General features: G+C 39.4%; 3 protein-coding genes and 1 pseudogene across 3 annotated transcripts; all 4 read right to left on the minus strand.

Annotated features, from left to right (window-relative positions):
* Positions 1–1,519: 1,519 nt before the first annotated feature.
* LOC115682423 (F-box/kelch-repeat protein At3g23880-like) lies at positions 1,520–2,778 on the minus strand. Its single transcript, XM_030606640.2, has one exon. The coding sequence runs from the start codon at positions 2,770–2,772 to the stop codon at positions 1,579–1,581; it is 1,194 nt and encodes a 397-aa protein (XP_030462500.2). The 5' UTR covers positions 2,773–2,778; the 3' UTR covers positions 1,520–1,578.
* A 4,380-nt stretch (positions 2,779–7,158) lies between these two features.
* On the minus strand, positions 7,159–11,488 carry LOC130134987 (uncharacterized; annotated as a pseudogene).
* A 304-nt stretch (positions 11,489–11,792) lies between these two features.
* On the minus strand, positions 11,793–13,047 carry LOC115682427 (F-box/kelch-repeat protein At3g06240-like). Its single transcript, XM_030606644.2, has one exon. It carries the CDS (start codon positions 13,025–13,027, stop codon positions 11,888–11,890), a length of 1,140 nt encoding a protein of 379 aa, XP_030462504.2. The 5' UTR covers positions 13,028–13,047; the 3' UTR covers positions 11,793–11,887.
* A 1,481-nt stretch (positions 13,048–14,528) lies between these two features.
* On the minus strand, positions 14,529–15,841 carry LOC115682421 (F-box/kelch-repeat protein At3g06240-like). Its single transcript, XM_030606635.2, has one exon. It carries the CDS (start codon positions 15,773–15,775, stop codon positions 14,609–14,611), a length of 1,167 nt encoding a protein of 388 aa, XP_030462495.1. The 5' UTR covers positions 15,776–15,841; the 3' UTR covers positions 14,529–14,608.
* Positions 15,842–21,419: the final 5,578 nt, after the last annotated feature.

The following is a 21,419-nucleotide window of genomic DNA, read 5'->3' on the forward strand; positions in this document are numbered from 1 at the left end:
TCATCCATTCACAAAATCCACACCTCTCTAAAATATGCCTTTAGACCATAAATGACACTATATAAATTGTATAATCCATGCAAAGTATAGATGGGTATCCTAAACCTTTGAAATAAGTCACATTCTAATAACAAACAAAATAACAAACCAACAACCCTTCACCAGATTAAAGAACCATCACTTCATGCCCAAGCTGACGACTTTCACAACGTAAAAGCCAATCTTACTCTCGACCTCTTTCGTCAATGTCAAATTGCGTATCAAAATCCATGCTTTCTATATCACTCAACTCAATCGCCGATTTTTACTAAAAAGTCATTTGCATTTAAAATTGAATTGATGTTGTGGATTAAACCACATGTGATTTTTACACTTGAATTTTTAAAGGTTCCTTTTGATGAAACATGTTAAACGTCATCATTTGTTTATAATTCCATTGTTCAAACGTTATGTTAATGAATTATAGTCAAAACAGAATGAAAAAAAACTCATTTCTTTTTATTGGGGCTGACAGTTGATATTAGTAGTTTGCGGTTGGATTGATTTTTTTTGTAAAATTAAAATGTCGGTGTGAGTTGAAATGCAGTCCAAGCGAACGACAAACATGCCTAATACAATTGAGCACAAGGGATTTTGATTTTTGTCTTGATTTGTTTTTACTATCCAAGTCATTAAAACCACGTATCTTTTTGAAACCAAATAGCCTTCAAATCTATGTTTAAGTAAAAAATCGATCTATCTAAGAACATGCTCCACAGAAGCAGCAGCTTGACCATAAAGCATATTGTTTCTTGCCTTCCACATAAGCTATGTATTGGCATTCCGAAGAGACTCAAACAATACGTTCTGCTGTTCTATGCCATTCTTCAATTTTGCAAGGGCCAGGTAAACTCGGATTGCCAATCCACAGAATTCCTGTTAATAAAGAAGAGCTCCAGCACCTTGCACCAGACTTTAGAAGAGAATTGCAATTTAAATTCACTTTCCCAGATGTCTTTCCAAGGAAGAAGCAGAGAGATTGTCTCATCTACAGACCAGATTCTCATATGGCTTGACATGCAAAATCATCAGTGTATCATAACATAAAGTGAGACTTCCTACCCATGAATAATTTGAGGGAAAAAGGTAGAGTTTATCGTGATAATACTGTCTCCAATGTTTCCTTAATCCATTAATGCAGCTGTCTGCATAGATCAATAAATGAGCTTACTAGGTATGCATTGCCATTGCTACCAAAAAGTCATAGGGAACAAATCATAGTAGTCTGTAGTTGCACTAGTTGCAATGCCCAGAGAGCAAGATGCGTAACTCAAACCGTAAATAGTTTGGTCTTACAGAAGCTAAAAAATTCTTATGGTGGCGTCAAATCAAACACATACATGCATAGCATTCAAAACGCTTCATCATTCTTTCCCGCATCGTCTAAAATCTGCTAGCACCGGCAATGCTGAAGTTGTAGATGCAATCTCGAGTAGCATACTTTCACTTGTACAGAGAAGACACTTCGCCTAGTCTAAAGAAAAACTTAAAAGTGAAAAAGCATAAGCATTCTAAAGTGTAGTAGCAATTGAGTCATATCTAAAGTGAAACGAGGCTCTCCACGACAGTGACCAATTCACATCTCCTTGACAATGGAAAATTTGCGAGTTGTCCAGTGATCGGATTCCAAGAAACTCGTTCTCCACCACTTATTAGCATCAGAAGCTCACCATTCCACGTGAAGCAATCAAATCCTGTTACCAGTGCACTAGGGTTAAAAGTATACAGCTTCGTCCAAGACTCAGGCACGCCGTAGTCTCTCATAACCCAAACATAACTAACGCAATGCACATCAGGATGCCTAAATGCGTTCTCATGAAGAATGATCACAGCCAGCAAGTCATTCAATACGGACACAAACACATCTAAACCGACACTAACCACGTGCAAAAGCTTTTCCGGAAGAGCCATTTCATCAAACACCTCGCTGGCTACATCGAACAAGAGTATTGATCCATATTCATACTCCTGCAGATCATTGTGCTTGAAAACAAACCAGTGCAGATTCCCATTCGAAAAAGCCGGAGGTCTGTCGCTGCAAAAAGTAGGAACCTCACACTCCAAACTTCTCCAGGAATCTGTCCAGAGTGAATAAATATCGACTTGAGGCTTAATCTTGCCGAAGCCTTGAGGATGTTCATATGGATAATAAATAATCCTCACGATCTTATAGTCATTCCACCTAGCGTCGAAGCCAAACCCTAGAACTATATGAACATGCTCCATGGAAAGAAAGTCACTCTCCGGAATCGCCTTGTGCTTTCTGGTGAATAAATTCCACAAGTACATCGTCCGGCCACACCTATCTTCGGATATATCTGTGACGCAGATCAAACCATTACACGAACCAACGAAGCCGTAGCAATTGGGAGGAGCAGCAAACGGAATTTCGATTTGTGACAGGGAAGGCCGAGCAAGAGACTCGCCGGAAAACAGAGAGCACAGGCTCTGGACAGGATCGTACAAATCTACACACGCGAGATGCCAATTGGAGGCATCGAGAGCGGAGTGGCTCAAGTGGAGGGCCACGAAACGAGGGTCGTCGATGGTGGAACGCCATGACCGGCAAACGCACCTGAATCGGAGGAGAGATCCCACCGGCAACCGCTTCAGGATCTCGACGGCGACGTCGTGAGGGAGCTTCGGGTGGTCGTCGTCGTCGGAACTCATGGTCAGGGATTGAGAAGAAGAGCGAACACGATTGGACCGATTTGCCATGGACTTCTGATACATCGATGAAAGCTCCATTGAAGTGTACTTTCCAAAACCAGGCATTTTCCATTTTGCCGTCTGCTTTCTACTACGTGACAAACTCTATGAAACAACTAGATAAATTAATTATTCAATTTTTTTTGGTTCTCGTAATCATCACAGTTAATTTAGGTGATGATATACGTTGCAAAATCCGTCAAGTCGGAGGAAAATTATCGATGGATCCTACATCTACTATATAGATGCCAATTTCGTTCGTGAATATTTCTGCTATATTAAAATGTAGTCCTTTGGAAATCGTTGATGAGGATGCGAGAATTCTCGTCATCATTGGATGCCTCAAGGACGCCATATCTCCTTCTCCAATAGCTAAAGCTTGTTCAGTTGGTGGTCCGCGCCTAGGTTAAAGGTGCTCAACACCATCACGGTACAGTGCTGTGACCGCTAGCACGAGAGTGTTAGCTGCGCCTCTCCAGTTGCTGGGCTGTCCAATGATGTTGGGTCGACCAAAATCGCTCTTCATATTGAATCAACTCTTTCTATTATTGTTCCTTTTTGTTTTATCAAATCTTATTGCATAATATCTAACGAAAAAGAAAATTGATAGAAACTCTACTCTTCTTATTCTTACACAAATTTCTTGCGCAAGCATGATTCTTGTTTCATTCTTCATGATACAAAAAAATAGAGATCTAGGGTTTACCAATCCCTTCAAGAGGAGCTCCGATATGGGGAAACGGTTCCGTTGTTGCGAGAATATCTCCGATGTAGGGAGACAAGTTGCTTTGCTATGAGACAAGTTCCGATAAGGCGACATGAGTTCCTTTGTGGCACAACAACTCGTGGCGATGAGCCGCGTGCTAGGCCTAATTGTCCAGAATATATAGATTATGCACCACAATATCAAATGTCTATATACAAATATGGGGATAAATACACTAGAAATGTCATAACTTTCGTACGGCACTCACTAAAGGCCATAACTTTTTTTTCTCTTACTAGAGTGCCACAAATTTGAAAAATCGATCACTTGAATGCTATCGGTGATTTGGCTCTTTGGAAAATCCAATGTGAATGCCGGTCATCCTACGTGGCTTTGCCGATGCTGACAAGGAAAATTTTTTAAATAATTTTTTTGTTTTTAATAATTGTTTATTATTTTTTTGAATTTTTTATTTTCTTTTCATTTTCTTTTTGCCTTTTTTCAACTCTGGTGAGGGACGATCAGACCCTCACCGGTCGCGGGTGAGGCCGCATAGACCCTTGCCAGATCTGGGCGACCACGGGCGAGGCAACCTCACTCAGATCCGGTGAGGGCCTTTGTGGCCTCACCTGCGACCGGTGAGGTGGCAATGGCCTTGCCTAGGGCCTTCGCAGCCGCACCAACCAAGGGCAAGGCAACGCCCAGTATGGTACAAAAGCATTGGGAGTGTTTGAAACCAAGGCCAAAAGAAGGACAACAACGACGAAGAAGAGAAGAAGAGAGCGAATTAACTCTCTAGCGACCACTTGCGGTGGCGGTCTATCTCGCAATCTTTAGCGACTATAAACATTTCATTTGTTCTCTTTGTTACATATGAAAATAGATTCATTATGAAAATAAGAAGAAAATATCTATCCATGATGCCTTAATTAAGCTCTTTTATGCTATTCCGACTTTTATCCTAGCTAAGAAACGTACCCTTTTGAATCCTATGTGGTGTGAGATTGTTAATTCAAAATTGTGGTAAGAACCCATTGGATCAAACTCCAGAAATACAACATTATGATGGTGAAATATTAAAGAGCCGAGAGTAAATGGAACAACTGCGTAAAGTTATCGATTCGGAATTAAAAACACAGCTACCCATTCTTGCAAAATAAAATTAGAAAGCACATCATTCTGTCTAATCAATCAGCCGACATAATTCAAACAAGTTATAAGGGTCATCCTCCGAAATTAAAGGCGTTTAAAGATTAAAAAAAGGAGAAAAAAATCAATGACTTGACAAATTGAACTCATTTTGTTTAGTCTTTGGTCTCAATTTGATGTATTTCCAAATTGAACTTGTTCTACATCCTGCTAATTTTTTTCCCATATTTTTGTCGCATAAAGTTATTCACTAAATTTCATTTGCATTTCAATTGGAATAATTGGTTTGGATTAAACCATGTGTAATTTTTTTCGTATGAACTTTTCAAGTTGCCTTTTGATGAAAAGATGGTATTCACCAGTTTTATTTTATTTTTAAAATTTAGTGAACAACTTAAATGTCTTAAAAACTCAAGTATTTTTTTATTAGGGTTCACAGGTGATTCTTTTAGTACCGAGTTGCATGAAATTTCTCTAAATTAAATTGTCTGTTTTGAATTGAAATATAGTCCAAGCCGAACAACACAAGCAGGCCTTATATATTTGCCCACAAGGGTAACCCTTTTCAATGGGACGACAGTCAAAACAACTGAGATGAAGGAGGAATAGTCCATTTCAATTTTGATTTTAATTTTGTCTTGATTTGATTTTTACAATTTTAGTCATTAAATTATTTAGATAATTTTAAATGCACACCGTGTATACGGTCCGAATATTTCATTTTAAACATATTATTTGTGCTATGCATGCACATTTGCATGCATTTGTCTTTATTCATAAGTATGTAGGCTTTTGTTTAGCTTTGCTCCAACATATTGGTATTTCCTCCAATAAACCTTTATGTGGACTTGGCCAAGTCCTCTCTCTATGCTATTGCATGCTTTGTTTGTCCATTTCCTCCCCGCCTCTTACCACCATCACTCTCTGCTCAAAACCACGCTTACCTTTCACAGAAAAGGAGGACAAGAGCCAAAACCCCGTTGATTTCTGATAGCTGTTAATGCTAGATCCGGCCATGTCAAATCCCTTTGCTCTCCATCACTTCTTAGGAAACAGAGAGCTCATGACTATACATATGAATATGCGACTCGATTCATTCTCGGCAAAATAAGCTTAGATTTTGCTTTCGGGGTTTTGATCGGCTTTGATTTGGGCTACTAAAGTGCAAAGTTCTTCTGGGTGCAAACTGTAAAGAGAACACACTTTGCCTAATCTAGAAAGAAAAACTCAAAATGTGAAAATGCATAGGCATTCTAAAGCTTGCAAGAAGTACCAAAAGCAGATGGGCACCGCTAGGGGTGTGCAAAACGGACCACTCGGATCGGACTCAATCGGCTAGTCTGGTTCGGTTTCCGAGAGTATCGGTCCGGTTCCCCGTTCCTAAAAGTGAAATCAATGTCCGAGCAATTCAGTTCCTGGTTCCAAGGGAGAATCGGACCAGACCGGACCGATTACATATACTTTTTTATTTTTTATTTCTTAAAAAAATAGTAAAATGTGAACTAAACCCATGTACAACGCTTTTTCCTTATCGTCACACTACAATGACTCTTCACTTATCGTCACTTTTGTCAATATGTTGATATTTGTCACTCTCTTTCGTTGTGGTGGGAGAAATATAAAAAATTGACCAGTTCCATTGGACCAGATCAATCCGATCCCCAGTTCTTAAAATTGGGAATCAGTCTTCCCAGTCCGGTTCCCAGTTCCATTTTGGAATCAAACCGGACCTTGGAACTGGGAACCGATCACCCCTAGGCACCACCTCACTTCTTTTGCTCGATATTTTGTGGCCGGGGTAGATACAAATAAGATCATTTCTTCTAAATATAAATGTCTCTTTCAACTCTTCTGTGAACAGAATTAGTCTTTCAACTCTTCTGTGAACAGAATTAGTCTTTCGTCTCAATTTGATGTATTTCTAAATTTGAACCTATCCTGTATCATGCTAACTTTTTTTCTACATTTTCGTTGCATTAAGTTATTCACTAAATTTCATTTGTATTTCAATTGAAATCATTGATTTGGATCAATACATATGTAATTTTTTTCATATGAACTTGGTGTCTTTTGATGAAAAGCTGGCATTCACCAGTTAAATTTCTTAAAAACTCATCTTTTTTTTTTGTTCGGGTTGACAAGTGATTCTTTTAGTAGTTTGGAGTTGAATGAAATTTCTCTAAATTAAAATGTCTGATTTGAGTCGCAATATAGTTGAGGCCAAACCACAAGCAGGCCTAGTGCAATCAACAAGGAGGTTGACCCCTCTTCAATGGTACAATAGTCAAAACACATATGAGACGACAGAAGAATAGTCCAGTGCGATTTTGATTTTTGTCTTGATTTGATTTTTACTATCCCAGTCATTAAATTACTTAGATAATTATAAGTACACCATGTATACAGTTCGAATATTTAAAACAGACTATTTGTGCTACGTGGCCGGAGCAGATATGTATAAGACCGTTTATTCTAAATGCAGAGGTCTCTTTCAACTCTTTTGCAAGCAAAATCAATATGTCATACCGATAAATGTAGCAACAACTGCGTTATCTCTAAAGTAAAACAAGACTCTCTACGACAGTGACTAAATCGCATTGCGTTGATAGTGAAAGATTTGCATATGGGACCGTGATTGGATTCCAAGAAACTCGTTCTCCATCATCTATTTCCATCAGAAGCTTGCCATTCCCCGTGAAGCCATCAAATCTTGTTACTTCTTTACAAACCTTAAAAGTATACAGCTTAGTCCAAGACTAAGGCACGCCGTACTCCCTCATGAAACAGAACAAATGGAACGCAGTTCGGGATCCTCTGCGTCCTTGAAACTAACGAACACAGCCAGCAAGTCAAACATCTCACCCTCAACATGGAACGAAACTATTGACCCTTATCCACCCTCCCCAGCAGATTCCCATTCAAGAAGACCGCTGGGTCGCCGTGGTGTAGAGCAGGAACCTCACACTCCAAACTTGTCCAGGAATCTGTACGGAGCGAATAAATATCGGCTCGAGGCTTCGTCCCACCAAAGCATCGACCATTATCGTCTGGAAAATAGAGAATTTCCACAATCTTATAGTTATTGTTAGAGTAATTAAATATTAAACCACGCCTTTATAAAATAGTTTAAGCTTTTAGAACAGTTGGCAGTGGTCCCACAAAATCTCACATGGTATCAGAGCTGGAGGCCATGAGTTCAAATCTTTCCAGACTCTATTTACGTCCCCAATTAAATATATCCACGCTTAGTACTAGGCAAACAAACCAGACTAAGCGTGAGGGGGAGTGTTAGAGTAATTAAATATTAAACCACGCCTTCATCAAATAACTTAAGCTTTAAGAACAATTGGCAGTGGTCTCACAAAATCTCACTTAGTATTAGAGCCTCCTTTCTTGAGGCAACTTAGTGCACCCGGTGCACTTCGCACCCGGTGCACCTCACGCACCCCAGAAATTTCCCCAATCCTATTTTTCCGCTTTATCATTCTCAGCGTAGAATAAATCCATCCCCATCATTGCTGTTCAACAGTGTTCAGTTGGTGCCCACAAGTTTCATATGAGGAAGCACTTAATCGAGTCCGCATAATGTTTCGATGCTAATCGCACTGATCACATCACTCGTCGAGCCTTTTTCATGGAGGTGGCTTTCTTTCGATGCTAGCCGCACAGGCCGCATCCCAGTAACTCTTTTCCATGCCAGCCGTATAGGCCGCTTGATGTTTCGACGCCGGCCGTATAGGCCGTGTCGCTTAGTTACTATTTCGCAAGCCAGCCGTATCGGCCTCTTACTGTTTCCCCTATGATTCTCGACCTTTCACGCATCGTTTCGAGAAGTCGAAACCACCACCAAACTCGCTCAACTTCATATGAGCTAGATGCTGCCTCACTCACCATCCCATCCCAGATCCACCAAGCCCGATGCCATGCAGCATCGTTGGAAAAACAAGTTTATGTGGTGGCATTGTTCGACAATGATTCAAACTCAAGGTGACTTAGTCACTATGAGTTTAAAGGGGGATGTTGAAGATATTTAGAAATCTTCTAGGAATATTTAGGATATTTCTTCTGTTTTTCTATATTTCTTTTGATTATGCATATAAGATTTGATTTCATTTGATTTTCTCTATCTAAGCCTATAAATAGGCTCTCTATGTACTCTTTTCAATATATCAAAATATATACAATTTCTCACATTTCTCTCTTCCGCAATTCTTATAATTAACTTGGTATTGTTAGAAGATATAAATAATAAATCACGCCTTCATCTAACAGCTTAAGCTTTTAGAACAGTTGACAGTGATTCCATCAAAATCATTCATGGTATCAGAGCAGAAGGTCCTGAGTTCAAATTTTTCCAGGCTCCATCTGCTACTCCAATTAAATATTCCCACGCTTTAGGATCAGACCAAAGACCATCCTACGCATAAGAGGGAGTGTTAGAATATATAAATAATAAACCACGCCTTCATCTAACAGCTTAAAATTTTAGAACAGTTGGTAGTAGTCCCATCAAACCCTACGGCTACACGAGCAGCCTCTATGGAGAGAAATTGATGCTCTACACTGGATTGTCGAACCGTCTTGTGCTTTCCAGTGAATGGGTTCCACAAGCGCATCATCGGACCATAGCGGTTGGAGATTTCCGTGATGCAAATCAAACCATTACACGAACTGAAGAAACCGTAGCAATCGGGTGGCGGTGGAGTGAAGAAGGGAAGTTGGGTTTGTGACTCGGAAGACAGAGAGTACCCTCTCTGGAGAGGATCCCCCCAGCTTAGACACAGAGTGTCCCCATTGGAGGCGTCAGAGCATAGTGGTTCCTGTGGTCAGCCACGAAGCGGCGGTGATCGATGGCGGAACGCCATGATCGGGAAACACACCTGCATTGGAGGAGAGATCTCACCGACAACCGCTTCAGGATCTCCATGACGACGTTGTGAGGGAGCTTCGGGTCGTCGCCAAAGGAACTTATGGTCAAGGGTTTGATAAAAGGGAGTAAATTATTTTTAAATAATTATTATATTAAAGGATACATTTGTTTCGTGAAAAATAAATAATTTAAAAATATTTTTTAAAAATGATCGATTGAATTATTTATAAAAATAAATGAATGAAAAAAATATTTTCATTGTTCACGAGAATATTTAGACATAAGTTGTTGTCGATAATGAAAAAATTTATTATTGACTAATTATTTTAAACTATACAAGTGATCATTTTTTGAAAAATATTCTCTAAATCATTCATTTTCCGCAAAACAAACGGAGCAAATCAAAGCTCCCAAAAAATTCTATTGCTACGTGGCACTTCTGTATTTGTCACCTAATAATCACCTAATAAACTCTACGAAATAATTAAATAAATCATATATACAAATTTGAGGAGATTTTTGTAATCATTAAAATTAATTTGGGTCGCCAATTATACGCTATGCATGTTTGCTCCATTTTTTTTTGTTGGAAAATGAGTAATTTGGAAGAACAATGCTTGTATCACTTTAAGTTATTAATTAACGGAAAATGTTTTAATATCAACAATTGTTATGTCTATATATTTTCGTGCACGGTAAAATATTTTTGGTCCGTTCATTTGCATAAGCAATATAAATGATTATTTAACAAAAAAAAATTTCGAGAAAGGAGTTGTGAACAGTCGCTTCGAAAGTATTAGCATTGCCTCTCAAGTTGCTGGGTGGTTTCAACGACACCGAATCTACCAAAATCGAGCATCTTCTTAAATCAACTTTCTATCAGCGTTTCTTTTTGTTTTACCATATCTTATTGCACAATACACACTAGGCTTCTTGCTCGTCCGTGAATTTCTTTGTGCAAGCATGGCTCGTGCTATATTCTTCATGCATACATGAAAAATAGAGATTGAGGATTTAACGATCTCTCTTCAAGAGAAGCATTTGTTGCGGGGAGATGGTTCATTGTCGTGGGACTATCTCCGATGCAGGAAGACAAGTTCCTTTGCAGCAAAATGATTGGTTTGGATCAAACCAATTGAACTCATTTTGTCGAGTCTTTGGTTTTAATTGGATGTATTTCCAAATTGAACCTGTTCTACATCCTGCTAATTTTTTTCTATATTTTCATCGCATTAAGTTATTCACTAAATTTCATTTGCATTTCAATTAGAACCGTTGGTTTGGATTAAACAATATGTAGTATTTTCATATGAACTTTTCAAGGTGCCTTATGATGAAAAGATTGTATTTACCAGTTAAAATGTTTTTAAAACTCGTCGTTTTTTTCTTATTATTGGGGTTCACAGGTGATTCTTTTGGTAGTTAGGAGTTTGAATGAAATTTCTATAAATTAAAATGTCATGTTAGAATTGAAATATAGTCTAGACCAAACCACAAGCAGACCTAATACAAATGACCGCAAGGGTGACCCTTTTTCAATGGAACAATAGTCAAAACAACTGAGATGAAAGAAGAATAGTCCATTGCGATTTTGGTTTTCGTCTCAATTTGACTTTTTACTATCCTAGTCATCACATTATTTAGATAATTATAAGCACACCATGTATACAGTCCGAATATTTCATTTCAAAAAAGATTATTTATGCTATGTATGCATGTTTGTATGCACTTGTCTGTACTTATAAATATGTAGCCGTTTGTTTAGCTTTGTCCCAACACATTGGTATTTCCTCCAACAAACCTCTGTTGACTCTGCCAAGTCCTCTCTCCATGCTGTGGCATGCTTTGTTTGTCCATTTCTTGCTCGCCTCATCCATCCTATTGAAAACCACCATCACTCTATGCTCATAACTACGTTTGCATTTCACAGAAAAGGAGGATAAGAGTCGAAACCCCATCAATTTATAATGGCTGTTGATGCTAGCTCTGGCCATCTCGATCCCTTTGCTCTCCATCACTTCTTAGGAAACAGAGAGCTCGTGACTATGCATATGCATATGCATATGCATATGCGATTTGAGGGATTCTTAGCAAATATCATATTAGATTTCGTTTTGGGGTTTCAATCGGTTCAGATTTGGGCTACTAAAATGCAGAGTTCTTCTGGGTGCAAATTGTAGATAGAACACACTTCGCCTAGTCTACTCAAAATGTGAAAATGCATATATGCATTCTAAAGCTTGCAAGAAGTACCAAAAGCAAATGGGCACCACCTCACTGCTTCTGCTCGATATTTCGTGGCCGGAGCGGATACGAATAAGACCAATTCTTCTAAATTCAGATGTCTCTTTCGACTATTCTACAAGCAGAATCAATCTGTCATACCGGTAAATGTAGCCGGTACCAAATCACCTCTAAGGTGAAACGAGACTCTCTATGACAGTAACCAACTTGCATTGCGTCGATAGCGGGAGATTTGCGCAATGTCCGGTGATTGGATCCCAAGAAACTCGTTCTTCTTCATTTATTTCCATCAGAGGCTCGCCATTCCTTGCGAAGCCATCAAATCCAGTTACTAGTCCACAAGCCTCGAAAGAATTCAGCTTAGTCCAAGACTCAAGCACGCCGTACTCCCTCGTAACCCAAACCGAACAAATGGAATGTGATTCAGGATGCATAACTGCATCAATGATATTAACAAACACAGCCAGCAAGTCATTTACCACTGCCACATACGCTATTAAACCGCCATTGTCCATGTGAAGAATCTCTTCCGGAAGATCCATTTCATCAAACACCTCACCAGCGACATCGAACAAGACCATTGATCCATATCTACCCTCATCCCACACAACATCGAACTTGAAAGCAATCCAGGGCAGATTCCCATTCAAGAAGACCGCGGATCCATTGTCGTAGAAAACAGGAACCTCACACTCCAAACTTCTCCACGAATCTGTACTGAGTGAATAAATCTCGACTCGAGGATTTGGACCACCAAAGCATTGGCCATTATCATCTTCAAAACAGAGAATCTTCACAATCTTATAGTCATTGGACCCAGCGTCGAAGCCGAACCCTAGAGATTCATAAGCAGTCTCCATGGAGAAAAACTGATGGCCCAGACCGGATTGCGGAACCGCCTTGTGCTTTCCGGTGAACAAATTCCACAAATACATCGCTTGACTAAAGCCATTTCTGGAAAGTTCTGCGATGCAGATCAAACCATTACACGAACCAACGAAATCATAACGGCCGGCAGGAGTCACAAACGGAACCTCGATTTGGGACCGGGAAGGCAGGGTAAGAGACTCGTTGGAAAACAGAGAGCACAGGTGACGGCACCAATCTAGGCACACAAGATAGCAATTGGAGGCATCGAGAGCGGAGTGGCTCAAGTGGAGGGCCACGAAACGAGGGTCGTCCATGGTGGAACGCCATGACCGGCAAACGCACCTGCATCGGAGGAGAGATTTCACCGGCAACCGCTTCAGGACCTCGACGACAATGTCGTGAGGGAGTTTCGGGTCGCCGTCATCATCGGAGGAACGCATCGTGGTTAGGGTTTGAGAAGGAGAGCCGCTTGACATAGCACGATTTTGTCATGTGACTTTTTTTTGTTTTATGATCGAATTGTCATGTGACTTGACACAGGAGTTTTCTAATGTATGTATGTGCACCACAGCAGAGTTAGCTGATTTTTCAAAATTCAAAATTGGCCGGGCATAATTTTCCAACTGACAATACTTAAATACACGGTATCAGTACCTAGAGAAGCAAAAGTGGTGGAGATGGAGAATCGACGGGAGGCCGAATAAACGTGAAGCTTCAACTATGCTTGCGATGGAACGGGACATGAACAACTTTTGGACAAGAAAGGAAAGGACGACCAGAGAAGAGAGGCTTGGGAAGAGAGAAGGAAGAGTGAGTGCAGTGGCAAGCAAGGCTGTGAAGAGACAAAGTCACCACCCCGCAACACTCTAGAACGAGAATGTAATCAGTTGTGGTTGCATTTGCCTCAAAGCAATAAGAATGTCTGAAATTGAGGCTAGAAGAAGGGACAACGACGACGAAGGAGGAGGAGGAGGAAAAGAAAGCAAATTACCGCGTTTAGCGACCACTTGCGGTCTATCTTGCGGTGGCAACGGGAATTTACTCGGATTATAAAAGTTTCAAGTTTTATTTGTTCTCTTTAGTACACATGAAAATAGATTCATTATGGAAATAAAAAGACAATATCCATTAACCTCTTTATCCTATTCTGACTTTTATCCTGACTAAAAAAGATAGCCTTTTGAGTTTTGTGTGGTGTGAGATTGCAAATTCAAAATTGTGGCAAAACCCATTAAATCGAACTTCAAAAATACAACATTATGAAGGGGAAATATTAAAGAGCCGAGAGTAATGGAACAACTGCATAAAGTTATTGACTCGGAATAAAAAAACATAGCAACCCATTCTTGCAAAATGAAATTTGAAAGCATGTCATCCTGTCTAATTATCTAGATAATTATAAGAACATCGTGTGTTTGTCCAAATATTTCATTTTAAACAGATTTTTTGTGCTACATATGTACGTATGTATGCATTTGTCTTTATCTATAAGTATGTAGGCGTTTGTTTAGCTTTGTCCCAACATATTGGTACTTCCTCCAATAAACCTCTCTGCGGACTTGGCCAAGTCCTCTTCTCTGTACTATTGCATGCTTTGTTTGTCCATTCCCTCCCCGTGATGCTAGCTTCGGCCATCTCAATCCCTTCGCTCTCTTAGGAAACATATAGAGCACATGACTATGCATATGCGTATGTGATTCGGCGGATTCTCGACAAATATCAGATTTGATTTCGTTTTCGTAGTTTCGATCTGTTTCGATTTGGGCTACTGAAATGCAGAGTTCTTCTGGGTGCAAATTGTGAAGAGAACACACTTTGCCTAGTCTAAAGAAAAACTTAAAATGTGAAAATGCATATATGCATTCTAAAGCTTGCAAGAAGTACCAAATGCAGATGGGGCACCACCTCACTTCTTCTGCCCGTCATTTTGTGGCCAGAATCAATTCAAATGCCGCTATCAACTCTTTTGCAAGCAGAATCAATCTGTCATGCCAATAAATGTAGAAGCAACCGAGTCATCTCTAAAGCGAAACAAGGCTCTCCACGATAGTGACCAAATTGCATTGCATCGACAGTGGAAGATTTGAGAATTGACCCGTGGTTGGATTCCAAGAAACTCGTTCTCCACCATCTAGTTCCATCAGAAGCTCGCCATTCCTCCTGAAGCCATCAAATCCTGCTACTACTCCGCAAGCCTTAAAAGTATACAGCTTGGTCCAAGACTGAGGCACGCCGTAGTCCCTCATAACCCAAACAGAACAAACGGAATGCAGTTCGAGATCCAGAGCTACGTTGATGAAACTAATGAACACAGCCAGCAAGTCATTTAATACTGCCAGAGACATCACCAAAGCGACAGAGTCTGCGTGAGAAATCTCTTCCGGCGGCAGAGCCATTTCATCAAACACCTCACCTGCAACATCGAACAAGACTATCGATCCATACCCACCCTCCTCGTCCCCCAGATCACCGAACTTGGAAGCAAACCAGTGCAGATTCCCATTCAAGAAGACCGCCCGGTCGTCATGACAGAAAGCAGGAACCTCACACGCCAAGCTTCTCCAGGAATCTGCGCGGAGCGAATAAATCTCGACCCAAGGCTCCTTCCCACCGAACAATCGGCCATTATCATCTAAAACATAGAGAATCCTCACAATCTTATAGTCATTCGACCTAGCGTCGAAGCCAAACCCTCGAGCTTCATGAGGAGTCTCCATGAAAGAAAATTGATGCTCCGGACCGGATGGTCGAACCGCCCTGTGCTTCCTGGTGAACAGATTCCACAAATACATCGTCCGACCAAAGCCACCGCCAGAAATTTCCGCGACGCAGATCAGGCCATCGCACGACCCGACGATCATGCTACAGTCGGGAGGAGTAACGAACGGGATTGCGATTTGCGACCGGGGAGGGAGGGTGAGAGACTCCTCGGAGAACAGAGAGCACAGGTTCGGGACAGTATCGCACCAATCTAGGCAGGCGGTGTGCCAATTGGAAGCATCGAGAGCGGAGTGGCGCAAGTGGAGGGCCGCGAAATCAGGGTCGTCGACGGCGGAACGCCACGACCGGCAGACGCACCTGCATCGGAGGACAGATTCCACCGGCAACCGCTTCAGGATCTCGGCGACGACGTCTTGAGGGAGCTTCGGGCCGTCGCCGTCGCCGTCGCCGGAGGAGGAGGAACTCATGGTCGGAGAGGGTTGAGAAGAAGGGCGGCGAAGTAGAAAGCTGGAAAGAATTTGCTGCGGTCCCGGCCGTCGCGGTCCCCTTTACCTCCCTCTCTTCTTTGTCACGTGAAATCCACGTGACGCGGCACGGTTTCGTCACGTGACTCGACGCGGAAGTTTTCTAATGTGCGCTCTCTACTAGAAGTTTTTGTAGAGCGGGCAGGCTCCGGGTTTATATGGTTTGATTTCCCATTTTTTGAACCGGAAACCCCGTTGACCTTGATCGCATTCCGGCTAATTCCAGGGCCGACCCGAGAACTAGACGGAGCAATTTTTTTTTTTCCCGTTTCGTTGTATTTTTTTATAAAAAATCTACATTGTGTCATGTATGAAATTATAGTTTTTTTTTCTTTTTCAGAATAATATGTCAAATATATTCAAATTTCTATAAATATTTTTTGTTCCGAAAGAATGAACCCACTCCAAATAATCCTCAAAATCGGCAAGGAAGGGGAGAGTCGGAGAGAGAGGGAGGCGGCAAGAGTGAAGCTTCTCGATGACAAAACTCAAGATTAAATCAATGAAGAAAATTATGATTTAAACAAGTTATATGGGTCTTCTTGCCAAAACTATGGTTGTCTAATCTGTTTATATTTTTTTATTCGCTAAAAGTCATCTCCATTTGAACTAGAATCAATGCTTCGCATCAAATCACGTATAATTTCTTTGTATGAATTTCCAAAGGTTCTTTTTTAATGAAAGGATGACAATGGCAAGTTAAACTTTATCATTTGTTTATGATTTCATTGTTTGGGCATTATGTTAATTAAATAAAGTCGAAATAAAATTAAAATGTCCGGTTCGAGTTGAAATGTAGTCCATGCTGAACCACAAGCACGCCCAACGTAATTGAGCACGATAGTCAAAATAGCTTAGATGAAGGAAAAATAGTGATAGTAAAATTGTCAACCTAAATAAATAGGGGTTTTGATTTTTTTTCTTGATTTGTTTTTATTATGCCCGTCATTAAATAATTTAGATAAATAAGCACACCATAGTGTACAGTCCCAATATCTCATTTTAAATAGATTGTTTGCTCCATGTATTCACGTATGTATGCATTTGTCTTTTTTTTTTTAAGTATGTAGGATTTGTTTTGGTTTATTACAATTTTCACACTCGTCCGCACGAGTATCAATGTATATTTTAGGTGGAATTTAGCCATTACTTTATTATTTTAAGGACTATTCGTACAAATATTGTTAATTCAATTCATACATTCTTAAAGCAAATGAGCTATAACCTAAATTTGCAGTCTCCAAATCATCAAACGATCAAACACATATGCACGCAGATGACAATGTGCCGTGGTGGACACAAAAATCTAGCTCGTTAGGTGAGATAAAAGTTTTGCAATACCTAACCTAAAAAGGAAGATATAGGAATTTTATATGAAATCTCATAGAATATAGTACATAGTTAATATATAGTAAAACATACGTCAGACATATCAGTATTTCCTCCAATAAGCTCTCATTGCCCTCTATCCGTCAATTAGGTTGATTTTTTTTTGCTTACATATTACTCTTAGAAAATACACTAAGCACGAGTCAGCCAAGGGTGCAATAACCCCCGCCAGCCCCTTTCAATTGGTTAATGGCAATGTCCCAATGGCAAATCTAAATTCTCACAATATGTGAAATTAACATAATAAATTATTTGATATGGACTTTGAGACCCACAAATCTAATTCATTAGGTAGAGGAGAAGTGCAATTCTTTTTTTCACATAAGAGTAAGTTTATACATTGCATCATCAACCTCATGAAACAAGAGAGTCATTGGCTGGAATATTCCCACAAGCAGCCCACCGGGACAGAGACAACAATTACAAGTTGTGTTGAGAAAACCTCATATTAGATTTTGAAACTGACAAAACTATCGATATTCTTATTTGAATATGATAATTGTATAGTAGTGTCTTTGTTACAGGAAATACTTATCAAAAGAAGTTCATTCAGATTCAAGCTATTGCTGTTTGAATATTGTGGCTATGAAGAAATATCTATATTGATCTTGATATTATACTTTGTGTTGTTCAAATGACAAGGATAGAGATGGCTATTACTTGGATATCTTCACAACAACATGATGGATATTGGTCTATCTTTTACACGAATGAATCTGATTACTTCGGGCTCTACACTATAACTAGACATCATGAGACGCATGAAAATATATTCAAACACAAAACTTCAATCGCCACCGTTAGTGATCTGGTCTAGATTTCCAAATTAGAAAGTATTGATCTTTGATCTTAAAGATTGTTTTGCAACAAAATCTTTCATGCAAGACATCTTTGATTGATTGACAATCACTTCATAGACAAATTACTCTCCTAAATCGAAGAACTTCACTCATGGAAACTAGAGATTCGCTTGTATAGACGACCAAATCAACGGGGATTTGGATCTTATCTCTCAATGACTCAATCTCCATTATGTAATCTCGTCCAATGGATTGATTGGAGAAAGATCCTCCGAAATCTGTCTAACCGGTAAATTGAATGTGAGGAATATAAATGGAGAAAATAAAATTCCAAAGTCCGAGAGTACTTCGATCTTATATACTTGTCTTTCGTGAACTACATATTGTAATATTTGAGAGACCCCGAAAAGAGTGATTAAGTAAGATAGTGAGATCTATCATTCACTGAAAATTATCACTCACACTTGTAATCTCTTATTTATTATCTAGTGAAATCTAGCCCATAGGTTGTTAGCGTGGCAGAAGGATGTAGGCTTGATCTAAGCCAAATCACTATAAATTCTATGTGCAAATTCTCTTATCCAAAAAATCTTGTTTATTGTTTTTTACATACCTTTGCACACTGCTAAATTGCATTGAACTTCTGCTGATTTTTAGACTCTAGCCTTCATGCATTGATCAATATCATCATACTACCGTCGTTGTTCAGACTCTGATTTTGACTACTTTACTTCCGCTTCAAATTTGTGAAAATTCATTAAAATCACCTATTCACCCCTCTAAGTGATATTGCTAGCTTCAACAACTGATATCAGAGCTTGATGCTCATTATTTGAAGTGTCATATTACTTTTGAGTTAACGATTTATTGTGTCTAGCAATCTTGCACCAGGCATCATCGAAAGACAGAGCAACACCAGTCCTCCTTACTTTGATGGGAAGGGTTACAACGTCAAAAAGAACAAAATGAAAGACTTCATCATATCCACATATCCTCTTATGTAAGCTGTGCAAAATGGAATTAATCCTACAACTCGAGTCTCTTCCACAACTGCAAGTTCCAACTCAAGAGAAACAAATGAGAATTGAACTCCAGCTGCAATAATCACTCCCGCTGAACTAGCTAAAATAGAAGCTTTAGATGCTAAAGCTCTTTACTCTCTTTATTGTGCTCTATCTCCTGCTAAATATAACCGTGTCTCATTGGACATGCTTGATGTTAACTTCGAAGGAACTGACAGAGTCAAGGAAACCAGAATGAACACTCTTCTTGGTCAATATGAATCTTTCAAGATGAAGCCAAATAAATCTATTTCTAAAATGTTCAACAGATTCACGGACATAGTTAATGGACTCGCATATCAAGGGAATCCAGTTTCAGCACCAATGAAAGTGAACAAACTTCTATGAGTACTCTCAACGGAATGGAACTATGTCAAAACCTCCATCCAAAAAACTCAAAAGGATCTTGCCATTGTCTTTTGATGACTCATCATAACCCTCTTTAACAAACAAACAAAAAACTCGGCATAATCCTTCAATCATATGAAGTTGAACGAAATAATGAAGAAGAAGATCCAAAAGGTAAAAAGTTCATTGCTCTAAAATTGGGATAAGAACACTAGGAACCTGTTTAGTAACGTTTCTGTTTCTCTGTTTTTCTGTTCTTTTGTTCCCTAGAACAAAAAAAGAACAAAAATTCATTTAGTAACGTCAGTTAGTTTTTTTGTTCCTGAGAACAAAAAAGTGATCTAGGAATAGATTTGGAATAGAAATAAGAAGTAAAAAAAGTCTACTTTTCTGTTTCTAGAACAAAAAATGAAATAATAGAGAAACAAGATCAACTCTCTCTCTTTGACAAGATATTCTCATACTAAAACCGTAAACCTTAACCCTCAAACCCTAAATCCTAAAATCCTAAACCTTAACCCTAAACCCCAAAACCTTAAACCTCAATACCCAAACCCTAAAACCCATAACACTAAAATGAAAAACCCAAAACCCTAAACTCTAAAACCGCAAAACCCAAACCCTAAACCTTCTAAACCCCAAAACCTAAAACACTAAACCCCAAAACTCCAAACCTGAAACCCTAAAACCTAAACCCTAAAATCGTAATTCTAAATCATAAATCCTAAAACGTTAAACCGCAAAACCCCAAACCCTAAACCATAAACCCCAAACCCTAAACGACTAAACCCCAAACCCAAAAACCCCAAACCCGAAACGCTAAACCTAAAACCCCAAACCCGAAACTCTAAAACCTAAATCCCAAACCTTAAACCATAAAATCCAAAATCTAAAACCCAAATCCTAAACCTCAAAATCGAAATCCTAAAACCTTAACCCCAAATCCTAAAATCCTACACCCTAAACTGCAATTTCCTTGACAACTACCCGATATTTGATTTGTCTATAAGGAGTAATTTTCTTTATGATTGTATTAAGGTTATCCAATTCTATATCATAATATATTATTATTCTATTTCTAGTCCAATTTTATCCAGACATAAATTGTTAAGTCCCCTAAAGTGCAATTTCCTCGACCACCACCTAGTATTTGCTTTGTTTACAAGGAGTAATTTTTTTTTATGATTGTATTAACGTCATTCAATTCTATATCATAATATATTCATATTCTATTTCTAGTACAATTTTATCCAAATATGAATTGTTAAGTTTCCACTGACAATTTTATAATTAAATGAAAAAATAGGAGTATAAATATTTAGTGTCCTACCAAATGCATTTCTCTTCTTTTTTTACTTTGGGAATATAAATTTTGTACAGTTACTAAACACATTTTTTTGCTCAGAAACTTGTCTAGGGAATAGAAATAGAAAAAACTATTTCTGAACATAAATTATTTTTAGGAACAGAAACGTTACTAAACAGACCCTAGGAGTGCCATAACTTTCGTACGACGCTCACTTGAGTGCTACAAATTTGAAAAATTGATCACTTGAGTGCCATTGGCGATTTACCTCACTGAAAAATCCAACGTGGACACCTGTTGTCCTAGGTGGCTTCATTTGAGCTGACGTGGATAATTTTTTAATATTTTTTTGAATTTTTTGAATTTTTTCATTTTTTTTTGCAAATTTTTTTTAATGCCAGAGAAGGTCACGTGCAACCCTCGCCAGCTGTGAAGGCATTGCCCAAATTGAGCGAGGGCCGCCTTGCCCTCGACCGTGAAGGCCCTAGGCGAGGCCGCGAAGGTCGTCAACAGATCTGGGCAGGTGCGGGCAAAGGCAGCCTCGCTAGAGCTGGCGAGAGCCTTTGCGGCCACGAGTAAGGCAACCTCGCCATATCTGACGAGAGCCTTTGTCGCCTCATCCGCGGCCGGTGAGGCCGCAATGGCCTCACCAAGGGCCTTCGCCGCTGCAAGTGACGTAGCCT

Source organism: Syzygium oleosum, unplaced genomic scaffold (assembly GCF_021117445.2).
Source record: "Syzygium oleosum isolate NSW1041296 unplaced genomic scaffold, Sole_v2.1 Sole_v2.26, whole genome shotgun sequence".
Taxonomy (NCBI): Eukaryota; Viridiplantae; Streptophyta; class Magnoliopsida; order Myrtales; family Myrtaceae; genus Syzygium; species Syzygium oleosum.